General features: G+C 39.1%; 1 protein-coding gene across 2 annotated transcripts in view; it reads right to left on the reverse strand.

Moving 5' to 3' along the window:
• Positions 1-25,443, reverse strand: part of VIPR2 (vasoactive intestinal peptide receptor 2) — a 158,191-nt gene that overhangs the window by 29,773 nt on the left and 102,975 nt on the right. For both annotated transcript variants that reach the window (XM_004447634.4, XM_071215386.1), the window contains one exon: positions 3,672-3,769. In XM_004447634.4, coding sequence (XP_004447691.1) covers positions 3,672-3,769 — 98 coding nt within the window. The remainder of the gene's footprint in view (positions 1-3,671; positions 3,770-25,443) is intronic.

Raw genomic sequence — 25,443 nt, forward strand, 5'->3', positions numbered from 1 at the left:
CTTTAAAAAAATCATGGTTGGATCATAAACCTCAACATGAACAGTTAACATTTCTATAAGATAAAGAAGAATTTGGAAAATATTTCATAGGACTCAAGAAGCATTAGCTAAAATAAACAAATAAGTTAGATTTTATTAAAATTAAGAACTCATTAAAGAGTGTCAAGTATCTATTTATCTATAAAAAACACAATTAAAAAAAAGAGTGTAAAGTCAGAAAAATAGGAGTGTAAAGCCAAACTACAGTGTTGGCAGTAGAATATGTAATACCCATATCTATCAAAAGCCTCTGCTATATGATGCCTATAATTAAAAAAATAAGAGAGCACCAATAGAAAAATAGATAAAACATTTGAATAAGCACTTTTAAAAAAGATTTCCAAACACATGGTCTCATCAGCCATCAGGGAAATAAAAATTAAAACACACACCATCTAAGGATATATAAAATATTTGAAATGACAATACCAAATGGTGGCAAAGATATGAAGCAAATATAAATCTCCTACACAGCTTGGGAGGGCATGTAAAGGGGTACAATTGCTTTGGAAAATTATTTGGCAGTACCCTAGAAAACCTAAACATATGCAAAGCCTATGACCAACAAATATAAAATAAATATAGATATATATGTATATGCATTCACACACATATGTACATATGTATATATATAGCATATAATCCAAAAGAAATATATACATCTGTGCAACAGATAATGTATACAAATGTTCACAGTAGCATTATTTGTGATAGCTTAAAGTCACCCATATATTCATAAATAGTTGAATGGATAAATAAATTGTACTATAGTCAATAAATGGAATACCATACAGCAAGGAAAGAGAACATGAAAACTATTTTACTTGCAATCACATGGGTGAATCTCACTGCAAAATGAAAGAACCCAGAGATAGAAAATTTCCTTTTGTATGATTCTAGGGTAAAATTTTCAAAAAAGAAGCAAAAGTCATCTATGGCGACAGTTATCTGAATAATTTTTGGAGGAGAGGTACTATTGACTCAGAATGGTCATGAGGAGGGCTTCTTGTGGTACTAATATCCTATATCTTGAGGGGGGGTAGCGCTCATTTTGTAAAAATTCTTCAAGCTGTCCACTTAAGATCTCTCCACTTTACTGAATATATACTTCGTTAACAAAAGATTATTTTACTGTCTTTAACTCTGCTGCTGAACCTTAATGAAGATTATTGGATTACATATAAATTTTTCTTGGTGTCCTAGGCGCAATTCTACGGCTGCACTGACTATACCACATTGTTCTGTAAACCCTTTGGCATCGCTGAAGTGTAAGTGGCTGCCTTTCCTGACTATCTCCTTTATGCTCACTTTCAGAATGCCACCTTTGTTTTCCGTTGTTGCTTGTATTGGCTGCAATCACTTCTCCAAATCACTTTTATTTTTTCTCCTTCTCTCTCTCTTTCATCCCATGTCTTCCCACCGGGTAGGATTTGGGATTTATAGCCATCACTCAAAGATCATGCATTCCAGTTAGCAAACCAGCCAATCTAATCATATTTGCTAGGTTTCTTAGCTATATTCTTCATCGCTCATGGCTCAGTTCTTTTATTTTACTTTTATGGATCTGCTAATGGGTGATGGACATAATCAGAAGTTTGGCTTCTAAATTAGTAAGGCTGCACTCCACTCACTAATGAAGTCTGGAAATAGACTCTGGAGAACTTGGTAACTGTGGATGGTGAAGGGCAGGTACAAAGCTGTAGGGGTTAGAAGCCTGGGCTTGAAATATGTCTCTAGTTGATGCTTTCTTAGTTTATTGGGTTATTATGGAGAGTAAATGTTCAATGACTGCAAAGAATTCTGTATTTCCTGGATATAATTACCAGGACAATGAAGCATGTTATTTTTACAACATGGATTTTTAGAATCGACTTACTTTCACCTCACGCCAGGGAACTGGCATCAGATAGCTATATCTGACACATGGAAATGGAGAAGGGCAGAGAGATTCTGTGGCTTGAGAGGAAAGGCAGTGCTCAGAACTGTACACTGGCTTTGGATACATTTTCTAGCCATCATTAGATATTTAACCAGCAGCAGAATGACTTTCAATACAAAGATGTCTTGTTTTTAACTAAAAAGTATCACAGACAGGTGATTAATGATATCCATACATCAAAGATTATATTTGATCCTTAAAAAGCCATTTAAAAGTCTCTTAAAGGATCCATGTCTACATGAACAATATTTCCAAAATGTTATTAGGTTGCCTAATTGATTGCATGAAATTAAAGCACATCAGTAATATGGATTGTTCAGTACAGATGTTTTTAAAGAATACACTGATATTTTTCCAGTTAAATTGTCTAGTGCCAACTTATGTCCCTAGATTTTCTTTTCTTTCTTTTTTCAACAATTTGATATTTTAAAAATACATAGTAAAATGGGGGATAATAGAACAAATGTTAATACTCCATCAGCTTTTTAAAAAAAGAACTAGAATATGATAGATCTTCCCCACATTTTCCAAAATATAGTTCTAGATTAAAGGTACTGACCACGATATTCTTTTTGAGAATAACCAACCACTTGATAAAGTTAAGATGTCTGAAAAATGAAAGGTATGACAATTACATTTGCTGGGTTTCCTAGCTATATTCTTCATCAATTCTTTCTCATTTATTTTATTTTCAAGGATGGGTCTTCTAATGGGTTGTTAGGATCTGAAAATATTCTATTTGCTATATTATTGATATTATTTGACATACCACTGAACATTTGAAGGATATTTTAGCAGAGAGAAATAAAATATGTAGTAACTGAAACACTGTTAACATAAACTGGATAGCACCCATTTTATTTAGTGCTAATGATACAAAAACATGGATTTAATCCTAAATACACTTATTAGTTTTCCCTAGAGAGAAACTTCCATTTCGACACTAAAGCCTCTGCCCTCTCACCCTGATCAACCACCTGCAAAATATATACCATTAGCTTCTAGGAAAATCTACCGAAGATTCAGGTGGGGCAGGGGAAAATATCTCTCTACTACCAGAGGAAAAAACAGCAGCATTTAAAAAGCGCTCATTGCATGCCTGCGATGTACTATTCTAAGCACTTTACATCTGCTAACACAATTGAATTCTCACGACAACCTTTGAAGTAGACTCTATTAGTATCCTCATTTTACAGATGCACAAAGAGGTTCAGTTATTTGTCTAAGTTCACTGAGCTACCATGAGACTGATCTGGGATTTGAACCCAAACAGTCTGACTCCTGTCTCCATGATCTTAACTACATTAGATTGTCTCTCAATAGAAGACTGACTGCTAAAATTTAGGTGCTCCTTAATGGCAAGCACAATATTGCATATCGCTTCTCTATTTTCCAAGCATTTGCACAATGGCTAAATATTTAGTAAATAATAGCTGGATTGAATTCTAATCCGTGGTCAGTATGACGTTGTTATATAAGAAATGCAGAGTATTTAAATAAAATCATATTTCATACTAGCACTCTCCAAGGCAGCTTTGTTGGTTTTAGCACAGGGACCATGTAATCACTAGGGAGATGGGCAATAAGTTTGGAAGCAGTGATTTCCTGCCTTCCTCGGAAATGCCTTAAATGCTTAAACTGAAAGCCTGCCCGTCTTGTACTCTTTGTAGACTTGCTCATTTCCTCTTCTTACCTGAAGAGGCAAAGAATTATACTTCCGGTTGTAAGGGAAATCAGGGAGACACTGTACCCCAGGGTGTAAACGGCCTTCACCAGAATATAAAACGTGATCTACAAAGAAAGAAAAATGGGTTTGTAAGTGATTGTTGATCAGCATCAAATAACAGGAATGACTACCCAGATTTGACTGTGCATTTCCCTTCCTACAGGAATCCCCACTTCTAGATTGCCTGGAATTGCATGAACCAGTCAGTATTATTTTATAGTCCCACCTCCAAAAGTCATATCTTTTTTGAACAACAAAAAAATATATTAGCCACTTTAAACACTCACCTTTTTTTCTCATAATTGGTTATGAAAGACATTTGATGGTTTCCCTAAAGCAAATCTTCTGGAAGGAATGTGATTTGCCAACATCAGGGCAAGTTAAAGGAAGGTAGTAAGTGCTGAATTAAATTTCAAAGGGAGAGTTCAAAAACTGGGGTCAGCAGCAGTTATCACCGATGAAGTAAGTTTAGACTTCCAAGGTGACACATTTGCAGGACAAAGCCCATGTGAATGTACAAGTTTAGTATATTAAAATAAAATCACATTATTTTACAGACACATGGCTAAGATACTTAGATAAAGCAATCTACCAATACAGAACCAGTAGCTGAACAGCAATATCTTGCAAATTTTATTTTCTTAACATTTCTTGGCTTAGCAGAATTCATGGCTTGGTAACTTTAATCCCCATGAGATTATCATCAAGCGCAGAAGGGGATTAGTAATAATCATTGTGACAAAAGCACTGAGAGTGTTATTATAATATGAAAGCATATAGAAGAGGAATTAGGCCCATTAGAAATATCACTGTATCATAAAACTACCACTACCTATAATGGAATAATCACTCATGATTCCTAGAGGTGATTTCCTGGATTGAATTTTTCTTGAAATGATTTAATTCTTATAAAATAAAGGAATGAGAAAACGAATCCATATATTCTTACACCATGAATTTTATTTTTGCCAGAGTCCTAAAAATCTGTATAAGTAGTACTAAACCTGATTGACATTTTATGATAAAAATATAAAGCAGAACAAAAACCTGCTATGCTTCCGTTTATTAATTTTGGTTTTAATGATAACTCTATGGTCTGATCATTATTTGGACATCACAACTACATTTACATTTGGATTGTAACGAACTCTCCAGTGCACACCTGGGCACTGTTTGGTTAGAGCAGATTTGGGGAGTCCTGCAGGCTCCCCTCCTCCTGACGAGACTGCACTGCAGGGGCATGAGAGGAAGGCTGCCCTTCTCCCCACGCCGTCATGAATATCGCTCCAGGAACAGCGGAACAGGGAGGCAAGGGATGACCCTGGCAAGGTGATCCCAATTTCTTGGTCTGAGCTAATATTGAAAGCCCGAGACATCGAGAAGAGGTGCTTCCCAAGAGAGCATCCCCCAAAACCCAGGAATGTGTTCATTTTGCAAATATATACTGAGTTTAACTGAGTTTTCATCATTGTACTGAGCACTGAAGGGACACCAATGGGATTTTTGTTACTCTTCCTGTTTTCCTAGAAGTTCACGGCTGGGTTAGTCCAAACTCCCCTCACAGACCCAGAGGGGCTTGTGCTGGTGTTAGTGCATGACAACAATGCCAGCGGCTGGAGGTCCACAACCAGAAGAGGAAAGTGATTGGGCAAAACACCTCTTCAAAATCCTTGGGGCAGGAGAGGCAGCTCCGAGAAGGCAGGGATGTACTAGTCATTAAATGGTGTGTGGGGGTGGGTGGGTAGGATTTTTCTAGGATGGAGTTAGGATTCAGTTGGCTGAGGAGCCAGTTTTGAGCCTCAGTGGGCAGGTGTGTTGACGGGGAATCTGCATTGCTATGTGGTGTTTTTAGTTTGTGAGAGAACATAGGTTCCACTTATGAAAGAGATTAGAAGAGGTACTGAATTGAACATCTTGTCTGTGATTTGTGGATTGACTCTTCTTATAAGAAGCCACAAGACCTCTGTCCTTCCTCAACAAGCCGTACAACAAATACCGCCATTCTCTCCATCCCCATCAGTTCCTCGACTTCAACCAACCACCCAGTCAGTTGGCCCAGATTTCCCCAGTCCACAAACACCTTCCTCTTCTCTGAACTCTTTTGCTGCTTATGGACTTAATAAAGCTATGCTTGATTATATTTGACTTTATATAGTTCGCTAAATGTTTATGCACGCAACTATTGTCTTCCCAGCCAGGTCGTAAGTTCAGGCGGGGCAATCTTCTTTAGCTACTTTTATATCCCAATTTCCCATGGCATGGCCTAAGTACATTATGGGTACTTAACAGCTGCTCCTTGGCTTTACCTGTGACTTAGTCCCGTGAAGCTCATTGCTGGGCTCTAAATCTTTTCACCCAGCAGTCCTCCCCCCTACTATTGGCTCTTAAAATCAGCCTTAGAGAAGTCCCTCCTCCTGCCCTTTCTTTACTCCTCTGTGCATCTTCCTTCTCATTGGGCCCTTTCAAAGGTTCTTATGTGGCACATGGGACAGCTTGACAACCTTTGCAAACAGCTTGCTGGTTCCTGCCACCATTTCACTCGCCCTGCCACCCACTTGAGATGTGCCACTTCTTCTTATGAGGAACACATAAGCCTGCCCTCCCTCCAAAAGGGAGCTTCTATGGATAACTCCAAATCAATTTTATTCATTCATTCTTGATTACCTCTTACCATCCTGTATTCAGTTTGTGTGATTTCATCTTATGCTTTGTTAATTAATCAATTATTAATTCAATATATATTTATTAAATGTTTATTATGAACAGCAGGACCTGGCATACAGCTGGTACTCATTAAATATGGTTGCAGGACTGACTGCCCACTTTCCCTTCCAGACCACCCACCCGTAAAACACAGCTATCATCTTGATTTTTGGATTTCTCCTTATGCCGCAAAACCTGGGTTCTACACACAGGTTAGCACAGAAGTGTTCTTACCTGACTCATTTTATACTCAGGTTACTTATGAGAAGAGATTATTCTCCCTTAGCAAAAATCACCTCACCTTTCTCATCTCACAATCTGTCTGTGCAATAAAGTGGGGGATCTGATCAGTGGCTGGGGATGAGCTGTATCAGGGCTCTTTAGAGAACTTGTTAAAAGAGTGGGTCCCAGGTCTTGATCCCAGAGACACTGATTTGGGAAGTGTGGAATGTGGTCTCAGAATCTGTATTTCACAAGGCTCTCTGGATGATCCTGACTCAAAATATGAACTCTCTGATCTGTGTCAGTAGCTCAAAGGGAGCCAGCAACTTTTAAAGACATGGACAGTAGCATGGTAATGAAGAGCCCGCAAAAGGGAGCTAAAGCTGTAGAAAATTATATTCAATCTACCCAAAGGTTGATGTGGGAATATAGATTTCATTCATAAGAAAAAATAGCAATGTTCTCCTAAAAGAGAAAACCAAAAAAATTGGCTGTTGCGTATGCGTGCTCGTATCATGTTACACAGCAACTGATGGTTAGCCAACTCAATTTACCACTGGATGGTGGGGTGGGGATGGGGAAGGGTCTCACAGAGGGATTGGAAAGGGTCTCACAGGAAGGAAAACTGGGATTTCCTCAAAGAAAGAGGGAGAACATATGGGGGAATAAAATAAACTGTGACCTGACTTAGCCTATCTCAAACATCCAAAAGATGAAATGGAAAATTGTTTTGGCCAATAATATACATTTCCCTTCTACCCAATTAATAAAAGCTTAAAAAGAATATTTAATTCCAGTGAAGGTGGGCATTTCATATATGACTGCTTGGAGCACGAATTGGCATAAACCTTCTGGAAACAATTTGAAACATGTCAAAAACCTTGAGAATATTCATAATCATTGGCTCAGTAATTCTACTTCTTGAATTCTAACCTAAGGAAATAACATAAAACTTGAACAATGATTTTTGTAAAAGGACCTGCTATTTATTATTTGAAAATGGAAATGATATAAATGTCTGGCAAAAGGGAGAATAAATATGCAGCCACTAAAATTCATTCTTTCTTTCATTCAACACGTATTTATTGAGTACTTGCTGTATTTAGAATCCATCAGTAAACTAAACAAAAATCCCTGCCTTAGTGAGTCTTAAATTTTAGCAGCAGAGACCCAAAATAAATAATACAAATAATATTTAAATAAAACACCTAGTATGTTAAGATGTTCTAGAGAAAGCAAAAAGTAGAACAGGTTAAAGGTGGTTAGGCACTCTGGGTGGGTGGTTGGCAGAAGGTGAGTTACAATTTTTAAAAATATGGTCAAGGTAGGTGATTTAGTTGGCTAAACAGTGCTGATGCAAAAAATAGTATCAGAAGTGTACTGGATTTTATAAGGGTATTTATTTGGGGTAAAAGTTACAGTTCCAAGGTCATGTAATGTCTAAACTGAGGCACCATCAGAGGTGCTTTTTCACCAAAGTCAGCTACTGTTGACCCTGTTGTCTGGACGTGTGGTGAAGCAAGATGGCCACCAATCCCGCCAAGGTCTCTGCCTTCTCCTCAGCTTTGGGCAGTCAGGCACAGGGCTCTCTTTCCTGGACTCTTCTGTCAGTTTCGGCTATTCTACTTTCTTTCCAAGTTCAGCTGCATGCTATCAGGCACATGGCTCATTTCTCCCTGGACCTGAGCTCTGTGAGCCTCTCGGGGGCTTTTTTCCTTGCAGCTCAGCTGTGTGTGAACCTGGAGTCCTTTCTTTCACATTGCAGGATCAAATATGATGGCTCCTTTTCCCTGAGTCTGTTTTTATCAGACCCACCCAGATGGTGGAGACTTGACCTGAGTCACGCCTCACTGACGCAGACCAATTGAAAGAGCCTCACACCCACAGGACTGGATTAGTTCACAAACATAATCTTTCTCTTTTTTGAGATTCATAAAATAATTTCAAACTGCCACAGTAGGTTTCACCAAAGGAGGTGAGGGAAGCGGCCACACAGATAAGTGGGAGAGTGCATGTTTCACGAAGAAGGAGCAGTAAGTGCAAAGGTCCTAAGGCAAAAGTGTCCCTAGAGTATTTGAGAAATATCCTGGAAACCAATGTAGCTGGAAAAGTGAATGAGGCAGAGAAAGAAAGATGGGGAGGGGGGAAAGACCATGCAATGCCTTCTAGCTGTTTTAAGAACACTGCCTTTACTCTATGTGAGAGGGAGCCACTGGAAAGGTTTGAGCAGAGGAATGACATAATCTGATACTGTCTTTGGCTGCTAGGCTGAGAAGAGATGTAGAAGGGGAAAGGGTAGAATCTTGGGGATTTTTCAGGTGGCTACTGCAGAAGTCTCATGAGGTGTCATGGGGTCAGTGTGAAGCAAGGTGACGAGAAGTGGTCAGATACTAATGGACTGGAATTGAAGGGGGAGCCAACATGATTTCCTGACAGAACAGATACAGGATGAAAGGCAGAAAATGGAGCCAAGGATGATGCCAAAGGTTCTGGCTTGAGCAACTGGAAGAATGCGGACATCATCAGCTGATGGGGAAATGCTGCAGGAGGAATGGTTTTGGTCATGTGACGTTTGAGGCGCTTGTTAGACATCAAGGGGGGAAAGTTGAATGGCAGTAGCCTATATGAAGCTGGAGTTCAGGAGAAAAGTCTGGACCAGAGATATTTATTGAGGAATTAGCAAACAGGTGGTATTTAAAACTAAGAGATTGAACATTTAGAAGAAATTTAATGATAGAGAAAAATGCTTCTGATGTGATAATGATATGGAAAAGCAGCATATCAAATTACATAATCAGTGAGATCTCAAATATAAGTAAATGAACAGATATCCAAATTAATAAACAAGCATGGCAAAAGGACAGAAAGGAAATGCATTAAAAAATGCTACTAGGGAGAGGCCATGCCGCGGAGGCCAGTGATTATCCTACTCTGGCAGTGCAAGCTGCCTCAGGAACTATTCTGTGGCTGGAGTTGGAAGCTCCATTTCCCAAAAACAGGGGAGGAAGAGACAGTTGGCCACCAATTCCAGCTACTGATTAGTAAATTTGGCTGGCTAAAGTATAACCCTAAGAACAGCTAAAGCTTGAACCCGTCCAAGCCAAAAAGAGGCCCATAGTGGACATTTAACTCCAACCCTAGCATGAGGGGAAGCCAGGCTGACTGAAAATCACAGTGAAGGTAGGGACCAGCTTCTTTCTCCCAGATCTGCCTGCAGCTCTAGCTGCAGCCCTACCTGTACCAGGGAGGAAGCTGGTGGGCCCTGCACCAGCCTCTCCAAGTGACTGCAGGTACATTTGGCTGGCACAGACTGAAGAGTTGGAAGTCTACTGGGGCAATGGTGGTCATTTGGACCTGCATGGCATAGACTGCTGCCCACACCTGTAGCTCCATCCCCACCCCAGGAGGGAAGAAAGAGATGTGAAGATTCATCAGTCTCCCTGAGCAACTATACATTCTAGGCCTGCGTGACTTGGATTATTACAGACAGCTGTGGCTCCATCTCTACCCCCGGCAAAGGAGAAAGTTGGGAGAAGCTTCATTGGTCCCTGGGAAAATGAGGGCAGCTTGAGCCTCCACAGCTTACAGCACAAACTACATTCTTGGCTCCTACTACACAATGAGCAAGGAAGAAGGGGCAGGAAGCCCTAAACTAAAGAGAGAAACTATTAGAGAGGAAAAATTAGTAAGCCAGATGCCAAGATACCAATGAAAAATTACAATTCACACCAAGAAACAGGAAGATAGGGCCCAGTTAAAGGAATAAGACATGCCTCCAGATGACATAAAGGAGTTGAGATAACTAATCATAGATGTTCAAATAAATCTACTTAAAAATTCAATGAGATGGCTAAAGAGATTAAGGGTATTAAGACACTGATGAGCACAAAGAAGAATTTGAAAGCATACATAGAAAAATAACAGATCTTATGAGAATGAAAGTTGTGGTAAAAAATGAAATAAAAAATACACTGGAATCATATAATAGCAGATTTGAGGAGGTGGAAGAAAAGATTGGTGAGCTTGAAGAAATGGCTTCTGAAAGCAAACATACAAAAGAACTGATGAAGAAAGGAAAGAATTAAATAAGGTTTCAGGGAACTGAATGACAGCAAGAGATGTGAAAACATTTGTGTTATGGTAGTCCCAGGAGGAGAAGAGAAGGGAAAAGAGGCAGAAGGAATATTTGAAGAATTAGTGGTAGAAAATTTCCCAACCCTATTGAAGGAAATAGACATCCATGTTCAAGAAGCACAATGTATACCCATCAGAATAAATCTGAGACACATGCTAATCAGAGTGTCAAATGCCAAAGAAAAAAAGAGTATTCTGAGAGCAGTAAGAGAAATGCAATGAATAACATATAAGGGATACTCAGTTAAGACTAAGTGATGATTTCTCATCAGAAACTATGGAGGCTAGAAGATAGTGGTATGATATATTTAAGATACTGCAAGAGAAAAAACTTCTAGCCAGGAATCTTATACCCAGCAAGATTATCTTTCAAAAATGAGGGCAAGTTTTGATTATTAACAGATAAACAGAAACTGCGAGTTTGTAACCAAGAAATTGACTTTGCATAAATACTAAAGGGTGTGCTATGGCCTGAAAAGAAAAGACAAGACAGGAGAGAGAGGCTTGGAAAAGAGTCTAGAAATTAAGATTATACCAGTAAAAGTAACTAAAAGTGTCAAAAGAATGGTGAAAATAAAATGTGACAGATAAAACCCAAATATTTAGGAATAAACTTAACCAATGATGTAAAGCATTTGTATTCTGAAAACTACAAATCATTGTTAAAAGAAATAACAAAAGACCTAAATAATTGGAAGAATATTCCATGCTCATGGATTGGAAAATATCACTAAAATGTCAATTCTACTCAAATTGATATACAGATTCAATGCAATTCTGATAAAAATTCCACCAGTATTTTAAAAATAAATGGAAAACCTGCTTATCAAATTTATTTGGAAGGGTAAGGGGTCCTGAAGAGTCAGAAACATCTTAAAAAGGAAAAGCGAAGTTGAAGGACTCTCTCACTTCCAAACTTTAAATCATAATACCTCACTACAGTGGTAAAAACAGCAAACAGCATGGTACTGGCATAAAGACAGACACATAGACCGAAGGAACTAGACTGATGGTTTAGAAACAGACCCTCACATTTATGGTCAAGTGATTTTGTTTTTAAGTGTTTAAAATTTTTAAAAATTTATCTCCTCTTCCCAGCCCCCCCTCCCCCCACCTAGTTGTCTGCTCTCTGTGTCCATTTGCTGTATGTTCTTCTGTGTTTGCTTGTATTCCTGTCAGCAGCACCCGGAATCTGTGTCTCTTTTTGTTGCGTCATCTTGTGGAGTCAGCTCTCCATGTGTGCGGCGCCATTCCTGGGCAAGAGGTCAAGTGATTTTTGACTAGCCTGTCAAACCCACCCAACTCAGGCAGAACAGTCCATTCAACAAATGCTGTTGAGAGAACTGGACATCCATAACTAAAAGAAGGAAAGAGGGCCTGTATCTCATACTGTGTACAAAAATTAACTCAAAATGGATAAAAAACCTAAATATAAAAGCAAGAAACATAATGCTTCTAGAAGAAAATACAGGAAAACATCTTCAAGACCTGGTGGTAGGTGGTAGATTCTTAAAGGAGATAAGAGGAGGACTGAGATGGACTATTGATGTTCAATATTATTAACTTTAAAAGTGTGGAAATGTATAGAGTTGAGGGTAACACATTATACTGAGTAAGAGCTGTTTTATAAATGGGAATGTGGCTGAAAAGTGTAGTCTAGGGATGCCAAATGATAGAAAGCTTGTGAATAATCTAAGGACTGAATAACACAGTAAACCCAGAGGTGGATGAGAATTGTGGTTGATGGTACAGATGCAAGAGTGTCCTTTATGAACTAGAGCAGATGAACATCACTATTGTAGGGTGGTGGGAATGTGGAGAAGCATGGGAAAAATACAACTGGAGTGACCTATGGACTGTGGTTAACAGCAATAATGTAATATTCATGCATCTATGCCAAACGTACTGTATTGATAATGTGGGAGTATGGAAAAAGTATGTCCAATATGTGCTGGTAATAAGCTGATGAATAGTATCTCCTAATCTGTAACAAATGTGCCACCACAGTGTGGTGTGTTGATAGAGGGGTGTCGTATGAGAATTCTGCACATGTGCATGATTGTTTTATAAATTTACAACTTCTGTCATAAAAATACATTTAAAAAATAATAATAGGGTGGTTTTGGGAAAAAATACACCAAATGAAAGATAAGGACTACAGTTAGTAATAAGATTTTGATGATATTCTTTTATGATTTATAACAAATGTCTCAGAACAATGTAAGATGTTGGTGGTGGGTTGATGTATGGGACCCCTGTATGAAGTTATGCATGTTTGTTCTGCAAGTTCACAACTTTTACTATACATTATTTATGTATGTTTATGTATAAATGATATAATAATTAATATTAGGGAAGGTTGGGGGAAAAATATACCAGATGTAAAATTTTAAAATATGCTATTAATACTAGGGATTATCTCTCTGTGTTGGGATTAGGAGTGGTTTTCATTCTTTACACCATTCATTACACCACATTTTATAGGGAGTATGCATTAGTTTTATAATCTGAGCAAAATATGAAGACTATTACTTTGGCCCCCTGGTTGAACTGACCCTCTTCACCCTTGTGTGCCCTCTGCCCTTGAACACTGAAGCAAGGTATCAGAAATCTGTTGGCATTTATAGAGGGTATTTATTTGGGGTAAAAGTTTATAGTTACAAGACCCTAAAGAGTCCAACTTAAGGTACCATAAGAGGTACTTCCTCACCCAAAGTCTGTTGCCATGTGTTGAAGCAAGATGGCGGATGATGTCTGTGAAGGTGCAACCTTCCTCTTCTCTCTTAAGGTTCCGTGGGTCCAGCTTTTTCCGATCTCAGGTTGGAGGACTCATCTCTCTTCCCAGGACTCATTTCTTTCTGGGCTCAGCTGCTCTGTTCTCTTCACAAGGTCAGCTGTAAACCATCAGGTGAATGGCTCATTTCTCTCCCTGGGGCCTCTGCCATGTCTATGGAACAGTCCCTCTTTTCTCAAACATCTGCATCCATGTTCTTGATTGAGCATCCATTTATATAGCCCATCAAACTGAATCGCCCTAATGATTTGCTCAAATCAAAGCCCTAATCTTAACATAATTTAATCAAGGGCATCTCAGCTGAATCCAATTCAAACACAGTGTATCATGCCCAGAGGAACAGACCAGTTTACAAACATAATATATATCTTTTTTTTGAATTCATAAATAATATCAAACTGCCACAAATACTTTATTGCATTTCTTGACACCTTATGTCTCCCAGCAGTACTGTGTAGATGCTTTCAGGGCAAGGATGAAGACTGATGAATGAAGTAAGGAATGGAAGGAAAAATGAAAGAAAAATGAATGGAAAATAACTGACATCTGCATGAGCAAAATTAAGATTGTTAGTAGGGATTTTGGCATGATGAAAATGAGTGCTAAAAGAATGAGAGTATCTTGCAAAGGCAGCAAAATCTATATATTCAAGCAGGAAAGCCTGGACAATGAATTACTTGGTGGCACGAGCTAGGCCTTAAGTGGGGTAGCAACAGGATGAGGAACCTGCTTGACCTGGAGCTTCCTCATGCCATCCCTGAGATGTACACATTGGCACAAATACCAGGGCAAGATGGTTTTCTCCCTAGTCAGTGAAGCTCAAGCTTGACCATGGGGATCTGAGTCCATCTGTTGGAAACAAGCCTTGCGGCCTCTCCTGGCTTAGTGGGTGCTGGCCCTGCCATACCCTCGTTCCAAGACTTACTGACTGGCACTAGTGGTTTACCTACTGGAGCCTGTGCAGTCTCTTTAGGCTCCCCCTGCCCTGCCTGTGGGGCTGTGTGCTGCCCTGTCCCTTTCTCCAGCCATACAGAAATGTCTTTAGTAGGGCAGGGGCACGGAGCTCACAGTTTTCGTGAAAAAAACCACTCATGTCTGCATGGCAGGAAGAGTCTTTTATTACATACTAAAAACAACAGTGTCCTGGGTGGTACTGCAGGGACAGTTACTGGACATTGTTTGTCCTCCCATGGCCCACTGGGTGGACTAGGGGAGAGTGTAAACTGTAATGCAGACCATTGACCATGTGGTACAGCAGTGCTCAGAGATGTATTCACTAAGTGCAATGAATATCCCATGATGGTGGAGGAGGTTGTGGTTTTGGGGGGTTAGGGTGAGGGGGTTGAGGGGTATATGGGGGCCTCATATTTTTTAATGTAACATTAAAAATAAATTAATTAAAAAAATAAAAATATAAAAACAAAAACCATTCTCTTTTCCATAAATCTATAGATCTGGTTTGACATCCTGTTGTGGGGGCCTGATGATTTTAAATAACATAGACTCTGTTATCACCAATGGTGCCAAGAATCTGGCTGACCTTAGAGAAAGCAGTGGTGGCAGCGGAAACTGTCTGTTTGCTCAGAATAATTTCTAACCTGTCACATTTGTTCCATGACTGCTTTATTGTGGAAGATACACAGGAGAACTCAGGAAATCACAAAATGGGAATATGGCAAAATCCCAAATGATTCCTCAGTGAACTGAGAGAAGTTTCCCTACTGTTCTAAGTGCCTAATTTCTAACAAGGGAAAGATCTGAGTGCTGACGGAGAATTCCACTCACTTTACTTGTACTGGAGCCTTCATCACTAGATGTTTTAATCTACGGGAAAGATATTCATGAAGACCGTTCTCTTTGCCTCCCCCTCCCCTTGCCCCCAATCCATTCTGCTCCCATCTCGGCCCCACTGTGTCTACACATCAGGACTCACTGGCCCTCTCCTTGTAGGTGATTTAGCCCAACAAGAGGCCCAGTGAGGTCAGGAGGGAAGGAAGAGCAGGGTGGTTCTTCCCTCTGCATCCCTCCCAGGTCTAGCAGTGGCTGCCTTTCTCTACTTTGGTGGGCTCTTGCTGGGCTCCATTATCATGGGTCCCTACTTTTGCCCCATCCAGCCAACAAGCTGGGATGACTTCCCACAGTTGCTGGATGGTGGCAGCTTCCCATTTCCCATTGTTTCTTTTAATTCTGCCCAGACCTCTGTGAAGATTCCCTGCATTAAGCATTTCCATTTCACCCTTCACATGTGCCAACTATTTCCGATCAAGACCCCTGCATGGTCGTGTGGAGCTGGCCATGCGCAGTGCTGATGCGTGCAAGGAGTGCCGTGCCACGCAAGGGTGCCCCCGCGTGGGGGAGCCCCACGCGCAAGGAGTGTGCCCGTGAGGAAAGCCACCCAGCGTGAAAAGAAAGAGCAGCCTGCCGAGGAATGGCGCCGCCCACACTTCCCGTGCCGTTGACGACAACAGAAGCGGACAAAGAAACAAGACGCAGCAAATAGACACCAAGAACAGACAACCAGCGGAGGGGGGGAAATCAAATAAATAAATAAATCTTTAAAAAAAAAAAAAAAGACCCTGCATGGATACAGTGTTCTTAATGTAGTCACAGTAACATTTTTGATAAACTCAAACCCAAATAAAGCATCAGATTAACTGGAAAAAATTTAACGCTAAGCTTTTAGAAGAAATAGATATATCACGAGAATAAGAAGGTATCAGGGACTGGAATGTATTCTGCTCTTCCCAGCCTCAGAAGCTGCCTCCTCTGCCTGAAGAGCCCTGACCACTGCATATCCCATCGCCCTCCCCTACCACCGCACAGTCCTTCGGGTCTTGTGTAAACACTACTTCCCCCAGAAAAGCTTTCCTCAACTGGCAATGGGTTCGAAGCTCTTGGCTCCAGGGTACCCTGATTTTTCGTGGTAACCCCCAGGACACCTGGAATTACATGCTTATGGGCTGACTTTTTTAGAGAACAAGGTCCTGGAAGAGCCAGACCACCACGATTGCACTGTTCACTAAACAACACACAGGGGCCGGCGTGGTACCAGGTGCTCGTCTATACAGTCAGGCTTACTGAGTAATAAGCACAAGAAGATGCACACCTAACAGCTGGGAATTTTCAACTCTTTTAAAATAAGAGAAGCCTCTGGAACAAACTCTTACATTGAAAATATATTTTAGAGATTAAAACAGATGTGCACTGGGAGCGAGGGGTCTCTTGAGTCCTTTGCTCCTATAATCATATCATGGGATCCAGGATACCATAGCACATAGTTTGGCAACCTCTGCTCTAGATTTATCGGCATTGCATCCCTTCCTTACATATTTCCTTGTAACCTTGACCAATGAGAAATGGAGTTCAAAATGATGATGATGATGATATTTTGAGGAAAGTCTTCTCTATATTCATCACAGTCCACCTATTAACAAGCTGGATAGTGAGCTAATCTATTTTTGAAAGAAAATAAATTTCATTTTGTAATAAAAATGAGTCTCTGATTAATACTTATTCAATAAGAAAATTAAATTAATTAATACAACCCCATTCTCGAATAGTCCAGGTAATCAGAATTTTGATCTTGCAAACTTCAATGTATTAATATAATTTAAGGAGAGGCGTATTTTTTTCCTCCTTAAACCTCAACAGACAAACCAAGATAAACCCATATAAATTTTAAGAAGTCTAGACCTGTTCTATCTAATATGGTAACCACTAGGCATATGTGGCTATTTTAATTTAGTTAAAGAAATAAAATTTAAAATATGGTTACTCAGACAATCGACACTTCAAGTTCTTAATAGCCACATATGGTTAGTGGCGAACATATGGGATAGAGCCCTTATAGAACATTTCTATCCCTGCAGAAAGTTATATCAGGCAGCACTGGACACCAATTAGTAACCATCCATCCACATAAGAATCCTCACATGCATTTTCATGACTTGGGCTCACTTAAAGGAAGACAAAGTTGATGCTCTGACTTCGTTGAAAGCAGGTACCTTCGTTCTATTTTATAGCTTGAGGATTTATCCTTACCATGGAGCTTCTGGTTACAGGGAGGGCTGGTGGGTGAAGGTATGTGGAAAGAGCCACACAGATATACAATGACTAACAACAACTGAAAACTCATGGTCTGTGGTAGAGGTATGGTAGTCTGCTTCCTTGTATACATCACCCTTCTCACTGATGATCTAGAAATTGTTTTAAGTAATGACCTTGAGTTATCATTCTGACACTAGGAAGTTATATCTCATGATCCGTAATGCTTCTATAGTTTCTTTCAAGAAGAAAAATGCTCAGTTCAATATGGGTACTTTATATCTCAAGAATGTACAATGGCTCTGATCATGACAGGATCCAAAAAAAGCCATGACTTCATACTAGAAAAAGGAAGAATAATCCAGCAAGAAATGTATGTATTTGGTAAAAGAGGGCATGATCTACACAGCTGTGGCTTTGGGGGGCTTTCTTAGTTACTGCAGAAGTTAATTCCAGCTCTGTTTTTGAAAAGAGACTTTTGCAAGGCCTTGAATTTCTTTCCACAGATCCAAGATTATTGGATCCAAGACTCAGAGCCAAGGAGAAGGGCAAAAGACCAAAAGACAATTTCATAAATTTAATGCTACCACTTCTCCTTGCCAAAAAAGAAGCAAATGCTTTACCAATGTCACTGAGTAATGGTGTATGGCTAAGCAGAACAGCTGTCAAAATGTGAGATGAGAGGATTCTTGAGGTGTTAGCCAATCCTCAATGGAAATGTTCCATTTATAATAGGCTCAGGTTGAGAAATTTTCAATGCTAAACGTAAAGGAGCTGACCCATGCCTCCAGAAGTAAACAGCAACTGACTCACAAATCAAACAATACTGACAAACACAATGTTTATTGAAACTACTGAACACATCCTAGTGTCTGACAAATAAATATAAGTATTAGCATCCTCCCAGTGTAAACTAATGCTCATAGACCTTAAGCTGCTTGCTTCAACCTCCAACAGCTTGCAAGTAACAGGGGTGACTGCTGAACACAATTTTTTTGTTTTCATGCCCAAAACATGGAGCCATTTTTAAAAGTCACTCTTTTTTCCCCCCTTAAAGTGGACCAGAATTATTTAAAACCTGTCAGAGAAATCTGAATGTTTAGCATAGTCCTCTGATCCCCAATCTGATGCCCTTTCATCTAGCCTACCCTGTCAACAGGAATGAACAATTTCTAATTAGAAACAGAAATGATATTTAAACATTGGAAGAAAATCTTCCTGTACAAGACTTCTGTACTCCACTGTGTTTGTGTGTGTGTGCATGTGTGTAATAGCTAGTGCTTCTCTCATCATTCCTTTTTTCTTGATTCATTCTTGGACATTCTTTTGGTTAATTCTTGGATAGATCTGGGCCTTCAGTTAGTGAAGATGGTAATGGTACATGTTTTAGTTTCCTGGACTGCTTAAGCAAATACCATGAAATGGTTCAGCTTAAACAATGGGAATTTATTTGTTTATGGTTTTGTGGCCAGGAAAATATCCACACTGAGGCATCATCAAGGTGATGTTTTCTTCCCAAATACTGGCTGCTGGCAATCCTTGACTCTTCTGCCACATTGCAAGGCACATGGCGGTGTCTGCTGGCCTCTACCTTCTCTTCTGGGTTTCAGTAATTTCAGCTTCTTGTTTCCATGGTGTTTTGCCTCTTCCATGGCTTTCTCTCTGAATTTCCTTCTCTTATAAAGGACTCCAGTAATAGATTTAAGATCCACTGTGCCTGAGGTAGGTCACATTTGAATAGAAGCAGCCTCATCAAAAGGTCCTACTTACAATGGGTTCATATCCACAGGAAAGGATTAAATTTAAGAACGTATTTTTTCTGGGGTACATACAGCTTCAAACCATCACAATCTGTGTAACAAAGCTTTTATCTAACATGGCACAGAGACAACAAATAGCACCATTAGAGGTGATTTCCTTCTAAGGCTTGAACACAGTCAGATGTGAGTAGAAATTAGTCATTCTTTTCAGCTTCAACTGCAATGTTCCACAGCTTAGTCTCAAGAAGAAAGTAAATGACAGAATAAGGTTCCAAAAACATCCTTGACAATTCTACTTTAAATTTTTCTTTGTCCATTTTCTATTTTCTTTTCTGATTGAAGTATTATAAATAGGAGATGGCAGATTGAGCAGCTTTCCATCATTTTATTTTGTGAAAAGAATTCAGTAAACAGTTAGAAAATGAAATATTTCAAACCTACCAAAAGCATAGAGAACAATGTAATGAACACATGTCCCTATCAACCAAAAGCAGAAATCAAGTCACAAATGAATAAAATTAAAATTGAAGGCCCCTATCTACTCATTTCACATTCCCCCTTATCCCTTTCCCTCCCCATTCCCAGGTAACTTCCCTAAATTTGGTACTTATTATCACCCTCCATCAACTGTGTTATTTGTTGTCTTGTACTTGCTTCATCATGCCTTTTAGTCACCAGCTCCAAATGTTATTATTGCTTTAAATAGTTGAAGTTTGCTTAGATTTTCCCATGTTAACCAATTTTTCGCTCATGTTCTTTCTTGCTTCTCAGTTTGGTTCTTCCTCCTGTGTTTAATTTTTAAAAAAATATCGTTTAGTTTTTACTCAGGATCTGTTTGTTGTATTCCCTGTCAGTTGTTATTTTCCTAAAAATGTCAATTTCTCATTTCTGAGTGGAAGCCTAGCTGGCTCTACATTTCTAAGTTGACAAGTATTTTCTCTCAGCTTCTGTAATTGTCTATGGCTGCTGCCATGCTGTTCTTACTCATTTGTAGGTAATCTGTCTTTTCTCTTTGATGTTTTAAGATCTTTAGCTCTTTAATACTTCTTTAGTTTCACTACAATGTGTTCTAGCTGTGGATTTCCTTTTATTCATTGCATCTGGCATTCTAAGCTTTCTGAATCTTAGAACTGGAGCCTCAAACGAGTTTGGGAAAACTTGTAGCCACTACCCATTTTATTTTCTCCTAAGACCACGTTATCCTTCTACCCTCTGTGTCTCTAAACCTATTCTATTTCCTGTCCCTTTGTTTCTCTTGGCTGCATTCTAGGTCATTTCTTTAGATCTATAGTTCTCATTCCAGAATTCTCTTTTCATCCATATCTAACTTGCTATTTAATGTATCTACTTCATTTTCATTATTTTTGAAGGCATATATAAGATTTAAATAAGAGTATCTTGCTTCTGGTTTATATTTTCAATTCCCTCTTTTTAAAAATCATTTTAAATCTATTTATTTGTGTTCTGTACCTTATGATTCCACTATCTCAAGTTTTAGAATGTAATGCCAGTGTTTGTCATCTGCTGACTTTTGTTCAAAGTGGCCTTTTCTTTTGTGTAGTCTGTGAATCTGGAGTATGAGCTCATGTTTGGAGTTTATGGGGCTCCTATGAGGCCTGGGAAAGATGGCTCCTTCCAGAGACGACCTGTGCTTGCTTCTGCTGGGTACCCCTGCATACTGCCAATTCAGGGACACTTCAGGTTAATGTCTCACTCAGGGTTTCCTGCAACACGTACATAATCATCATAGGAAACTCAACTGGCAAAAGGGCAGGCCTGTGTCACAGGTTCTAGGGAGAGACTCTCTGAATTTTCCTCATGAAAAGTCAAGAGGTTTCCTTGTCGCCTTCATGCTTGGAATTTGGAGTTTAGTCCATCCTTTCACCAAAAGTCCAGCTCTCACAGGGTCCTGGCTTTATGAGATCTCAATTCCAGGAGCCTGCTTGCCTGGCTTAGGGCCTTAGATGCTGCTCTGTGAGGCCCCGACGTCCAGGGCCCTTCCCTAATGGGTTCAGCAAATGCCCCAGGGAACCAGAACGTCAGGACTGCCTATGGCCCTGGTCCCAGCGCCTTTGAGATCCCAATTATGCATTTTTAGGGATCATTTTTATGATATTTTACTAAGTATTTTGGGGTGATTTGTAGTGGGCGGTTTTACTCCCAAATTCTTACATAAGATTGTATTTTTTGTTGAAAATGTTAGGTATCGTTGGTTAATTTATTAATAATTCGTTCCTTCCACACATTGACCGAACACTTAATTTGATCCAGATACTGTGCAAGTTGCCTTGGGAAATACAAAGATGACTAAGAGATGGATGACACCCACAACCCATATTTTCATCGCATGAACACTGATTTTGGGGACTGTCCCAGGAGATAGTATATGAATCAGAAATTAAGAAAGGTATGAATTAAATTTTGTTTCTGTATTCACTAAGAAAATAGGAATATCCACATTTCAAATTATAGGAGCTCCCTCAAAGGTGGTTTAGATTTTACACACCCCATGTTTCCAATCATTCAAGAAGGTTTAATTTGGTTACTCACAAATTGCCTCCATTAAGGTCTTGGCAAAGCAAAGCAGACTACATGGCAAGTTAGTGACCTCTGAATCAAACTGTGGAGTTGGGAAGGTCTTGCCAGGCACAGCCCATTTAGGCACAGAACGCTTGAGGACGAGGGCAGCAATGGCTGAGCAATGAATGGGATCGACGCACGGAATGCGGGGCTCTGGGAAAGCTTGGGGAGCCTGCAGCTCACTGGGTCATAGCTACGTGGAACTTTTAGGCAACAAGAGTTTTTTTTCTTATAGTCAAATTTTAAGACAAAGAGGCAAATCCCAAGAAAATAATCAAGAGTCTCTGCTGAAGTGGGTAGGATGAACACCTTTTATGGTTTTTCTGGGCTGCGTAGACATTCATCCCCATCCCCGGTACCACTGCCAACATCCACAGAAGTGCAGAGTAAGAATTAACGTTTAGACCCTGAAGAACCAGGCAGAATTTTCAAATTTCAGTGCAAGCTTTAATTTATTTTCATTACAGTGGCTAAGCCAGCCAAAAGGTTTCAAGCGCAGAAAAGGGGTTACATAAGTGGCTTTTGTCTCCAGAATTCAGGAACTTCCCAGGCTCCACCTACCACTGCCTTTTCTGTTTTCATTCTCTGGTGTCCCCAGTGAGGTCCTTGGCATTAGATGCTTCACAGAACTCCTGTCCCCATCTGGTGGCTTCAGAGGAAATGGTTTCTTCTGAGTGTCTCCATGATTCTTGGCACTTTTTTTGCTATGAATTTTGTTTTTCTTGTGAATCCCCAGCTGCTCTTATAGGTCAAACTCCTCCTCACCCCCAGTTTGACTTCCTGAGGCCCAGGCTTATCTAAAAGGGAAGTTCAGCCAATAAAAAGCAAACTCTTAAATATTAGTAAGACTGTTCATAACAGAATAGATTGAAAGGGTTTTCTCTTTAAATTTAGGTCTAGGTAAGGCAAATGAAGAAAAATCATATGTGCCTCAAATCTTTTGGAAAATTGGAACTCATATAATTTCATATATGTATACATAAACAAAAACCAAAACACTCCACAAGTTATATTGTCTAGTATGTAGTAGGGAATCATTAAATACTTGTTGGATGCATGAATGATTGAAAATAAATGTAAACAGAACAGCTACAAATATCCAAACAAATATAAGTGCTGAGTCTTGAAAGCTCATAGAAAATGATATAGATGAGTGTAAGATTTAAGAGATCAGTGGAGGAAATGGAATAGTCAACTTGCACTATGTAAGAAAATAATATGAAAATAAAAGATGAATTCATTATAAGAGATAAAATGATATAGATTTAAAATAACATACATCTGCAGACTCTGGATAAAATAAAATCCAACTCTCTTTTTCTCTTGATAAAAAACACATTAAAATGACAAAAATATTAAAAGTAAAAAAGGAAAGGTACATGTATATTAAGCAAATAATAAAAACAACAGTGAAAACAGCAATATTTCAGGGACTATAGAATTTGAGATAAAAAACTTTGGCTTACAAGAGAAGAACAGAATTATATTGATAAATTACAATCTAACACAGCATCAGAATAAATAAAGCAAATGGAAACAAAGGAGAAATTAACAGAAACACAATGGTAATGGAGATTTTAACATTCCACAGTCAACATTTGATAATGAATAATGTCGATGAATAGTAATGTTTATTGAGCATTAAGTACCAGCACTGTTGTAAGCATGTCAAATGTATTGTCATTTAATTATCGCAACACTCTAAAAGGTAGTGAAGGAAAGGTTCTCACATTGTCATTCTCCCAGTGGACACATGGGGATGTGCTAGGGTTGTTGGGTACCAGCTATTCGTACCTTGTATGTACATAGGTATGTGGTCATAATGTCCAGAACAGTCAGAGGAGGAGGCTGGAAGGATTTCTGATGGTCTCCATAGCTGTGCATCACTGTAGGTCCTGGGAAGCCATAGCTCCACCTGGGAGCATATGTTAATCCCTGATTTCTGTAATCTTCTTTGAAAGTTACCATACCTTTTCACAATAACTATAGCCTGTTACTTTGGTGTCTTTTTGCCAGTCTCATCATTGTCCTGTTGTGAAATCTATGCAAAGGACAACATTATAATTCCTATTTTACTAACGAAGAAAAGATATGGAAAGATACAGCATCTTGCCCAAATTAGTAGGGGATGAGATTTAAACTCGGGAAAATGGCATCAGAGGGAAGCAGATGTGGCTCAAGCAATTGGGCTCCTGCCTACCATGTAGGAGGTCCAGGGTTTGATACCTAGGGCCTCCTGATGAAAGCAAGCTGGACTGTGTGGCGAGCTGGCCCACATGGAGGGCTGCCCTGCTCAGGAGTGCTAGCCACACAGAGAGCTGATGGAGCAAGATGATGCAACAAAAAGAGACACAGAGGAGAGATGATGAGAGATGCAGCAGGCCAGGGAGCTGAGGTGGTGCAAGACAGTGATTGCCTCTCTCCCACTCCAGAAGGTCCCAGGATTGGTTCCCAGAGAGCTGCCTAATGAGAACACAAGCAGACACAGAAGAATACACAGCGAATGGACACAGAGAGCAGACAATGGAGGGAGGGGGAAAAAAATAAATAAATCTTAAAAAAAAATGACACCAGAACTTATGCTATTAACCACCACCAAATGCTCACATATGAAATAAGAACATAGAGGACTTGGATAATGTATTTTCTAAGGTTAAATATATATATGTATATATATGTATAAATATATGTGTGTGTTTTATAATACATTATAAATAGTCACATTTTTCAACTACTTATGAGGTATGAAAAAAACTAATCACTAAAAGACTCACATGAAAACCTTGATGAATCCAGGAAGAAGATATTATATAGTTGCATACTTTAACCAGAATGTAATAAAATTTGATTTCAATAATAACAAAACACCCTAATGATATGGATGTTTAAATGTTTCCCTGAATAAACTCTTAAAGAAATAAAATTAAAATTAGGAAAACAAGATTTGGGAAGTAAAAAAAAGGAAACATATTAAACTTAATGTCAAAACTATACTGAGGCATAATTATAGCTTTGAATGCTTTTGTTAATAAATCAGAAAATAAAGCAGTCAATGAAGGAAGTCAGAAAACTAATAAAAACAAGCCTAAGAAAAGCAAGAAGACGGAAATAATGAGGATAAAGCACAAAAACAAAAGCATCAGAAAGTAAGCTCCTCCCTAGAAAACTAACTGCATAAGGGCACAGATTTTTGTTTGTTTTATTTACTGGTACATACCCCAAATGCCTGGAACAAGCCTGGCACATAGTGAAAGTGCTCAATAAATATTTAAAGAAGTTAGAAAAAATGGACAGATCTACAGTAAATCCACAAGATAGTTTTTTTAAAAAAAAATATAGACCACTATAATAGATACAATTATGAAATATCAAAACAAGAAAAATAATGGGAAAGCAAATACTTAAAATTTATTTTACACACATTTACATATTTTAAAGAAAGTACTATGCATAACTCAGTGCTAGCAAAGTCATAAGTTCAAGGAAATGCAGGGAAGGGGTT

The sequence above is a fragment of the Dasypus novemcinctus genome, chromosome 5 (assembly GCF_030445035.2).
Source record: "Dasypus novemcinctus isolate mDasNov1 chromosome 5, mDasNov1.1.hap2, whole genome shotgun sequence".
Classification (NCBI taxonomy): domain Eukaryota; kingdom Metazoa; phylum Chordata; class Mammalia; order Cingulata; family Dasypodidae; genus Dasypus; species Dasypus novemcinctus.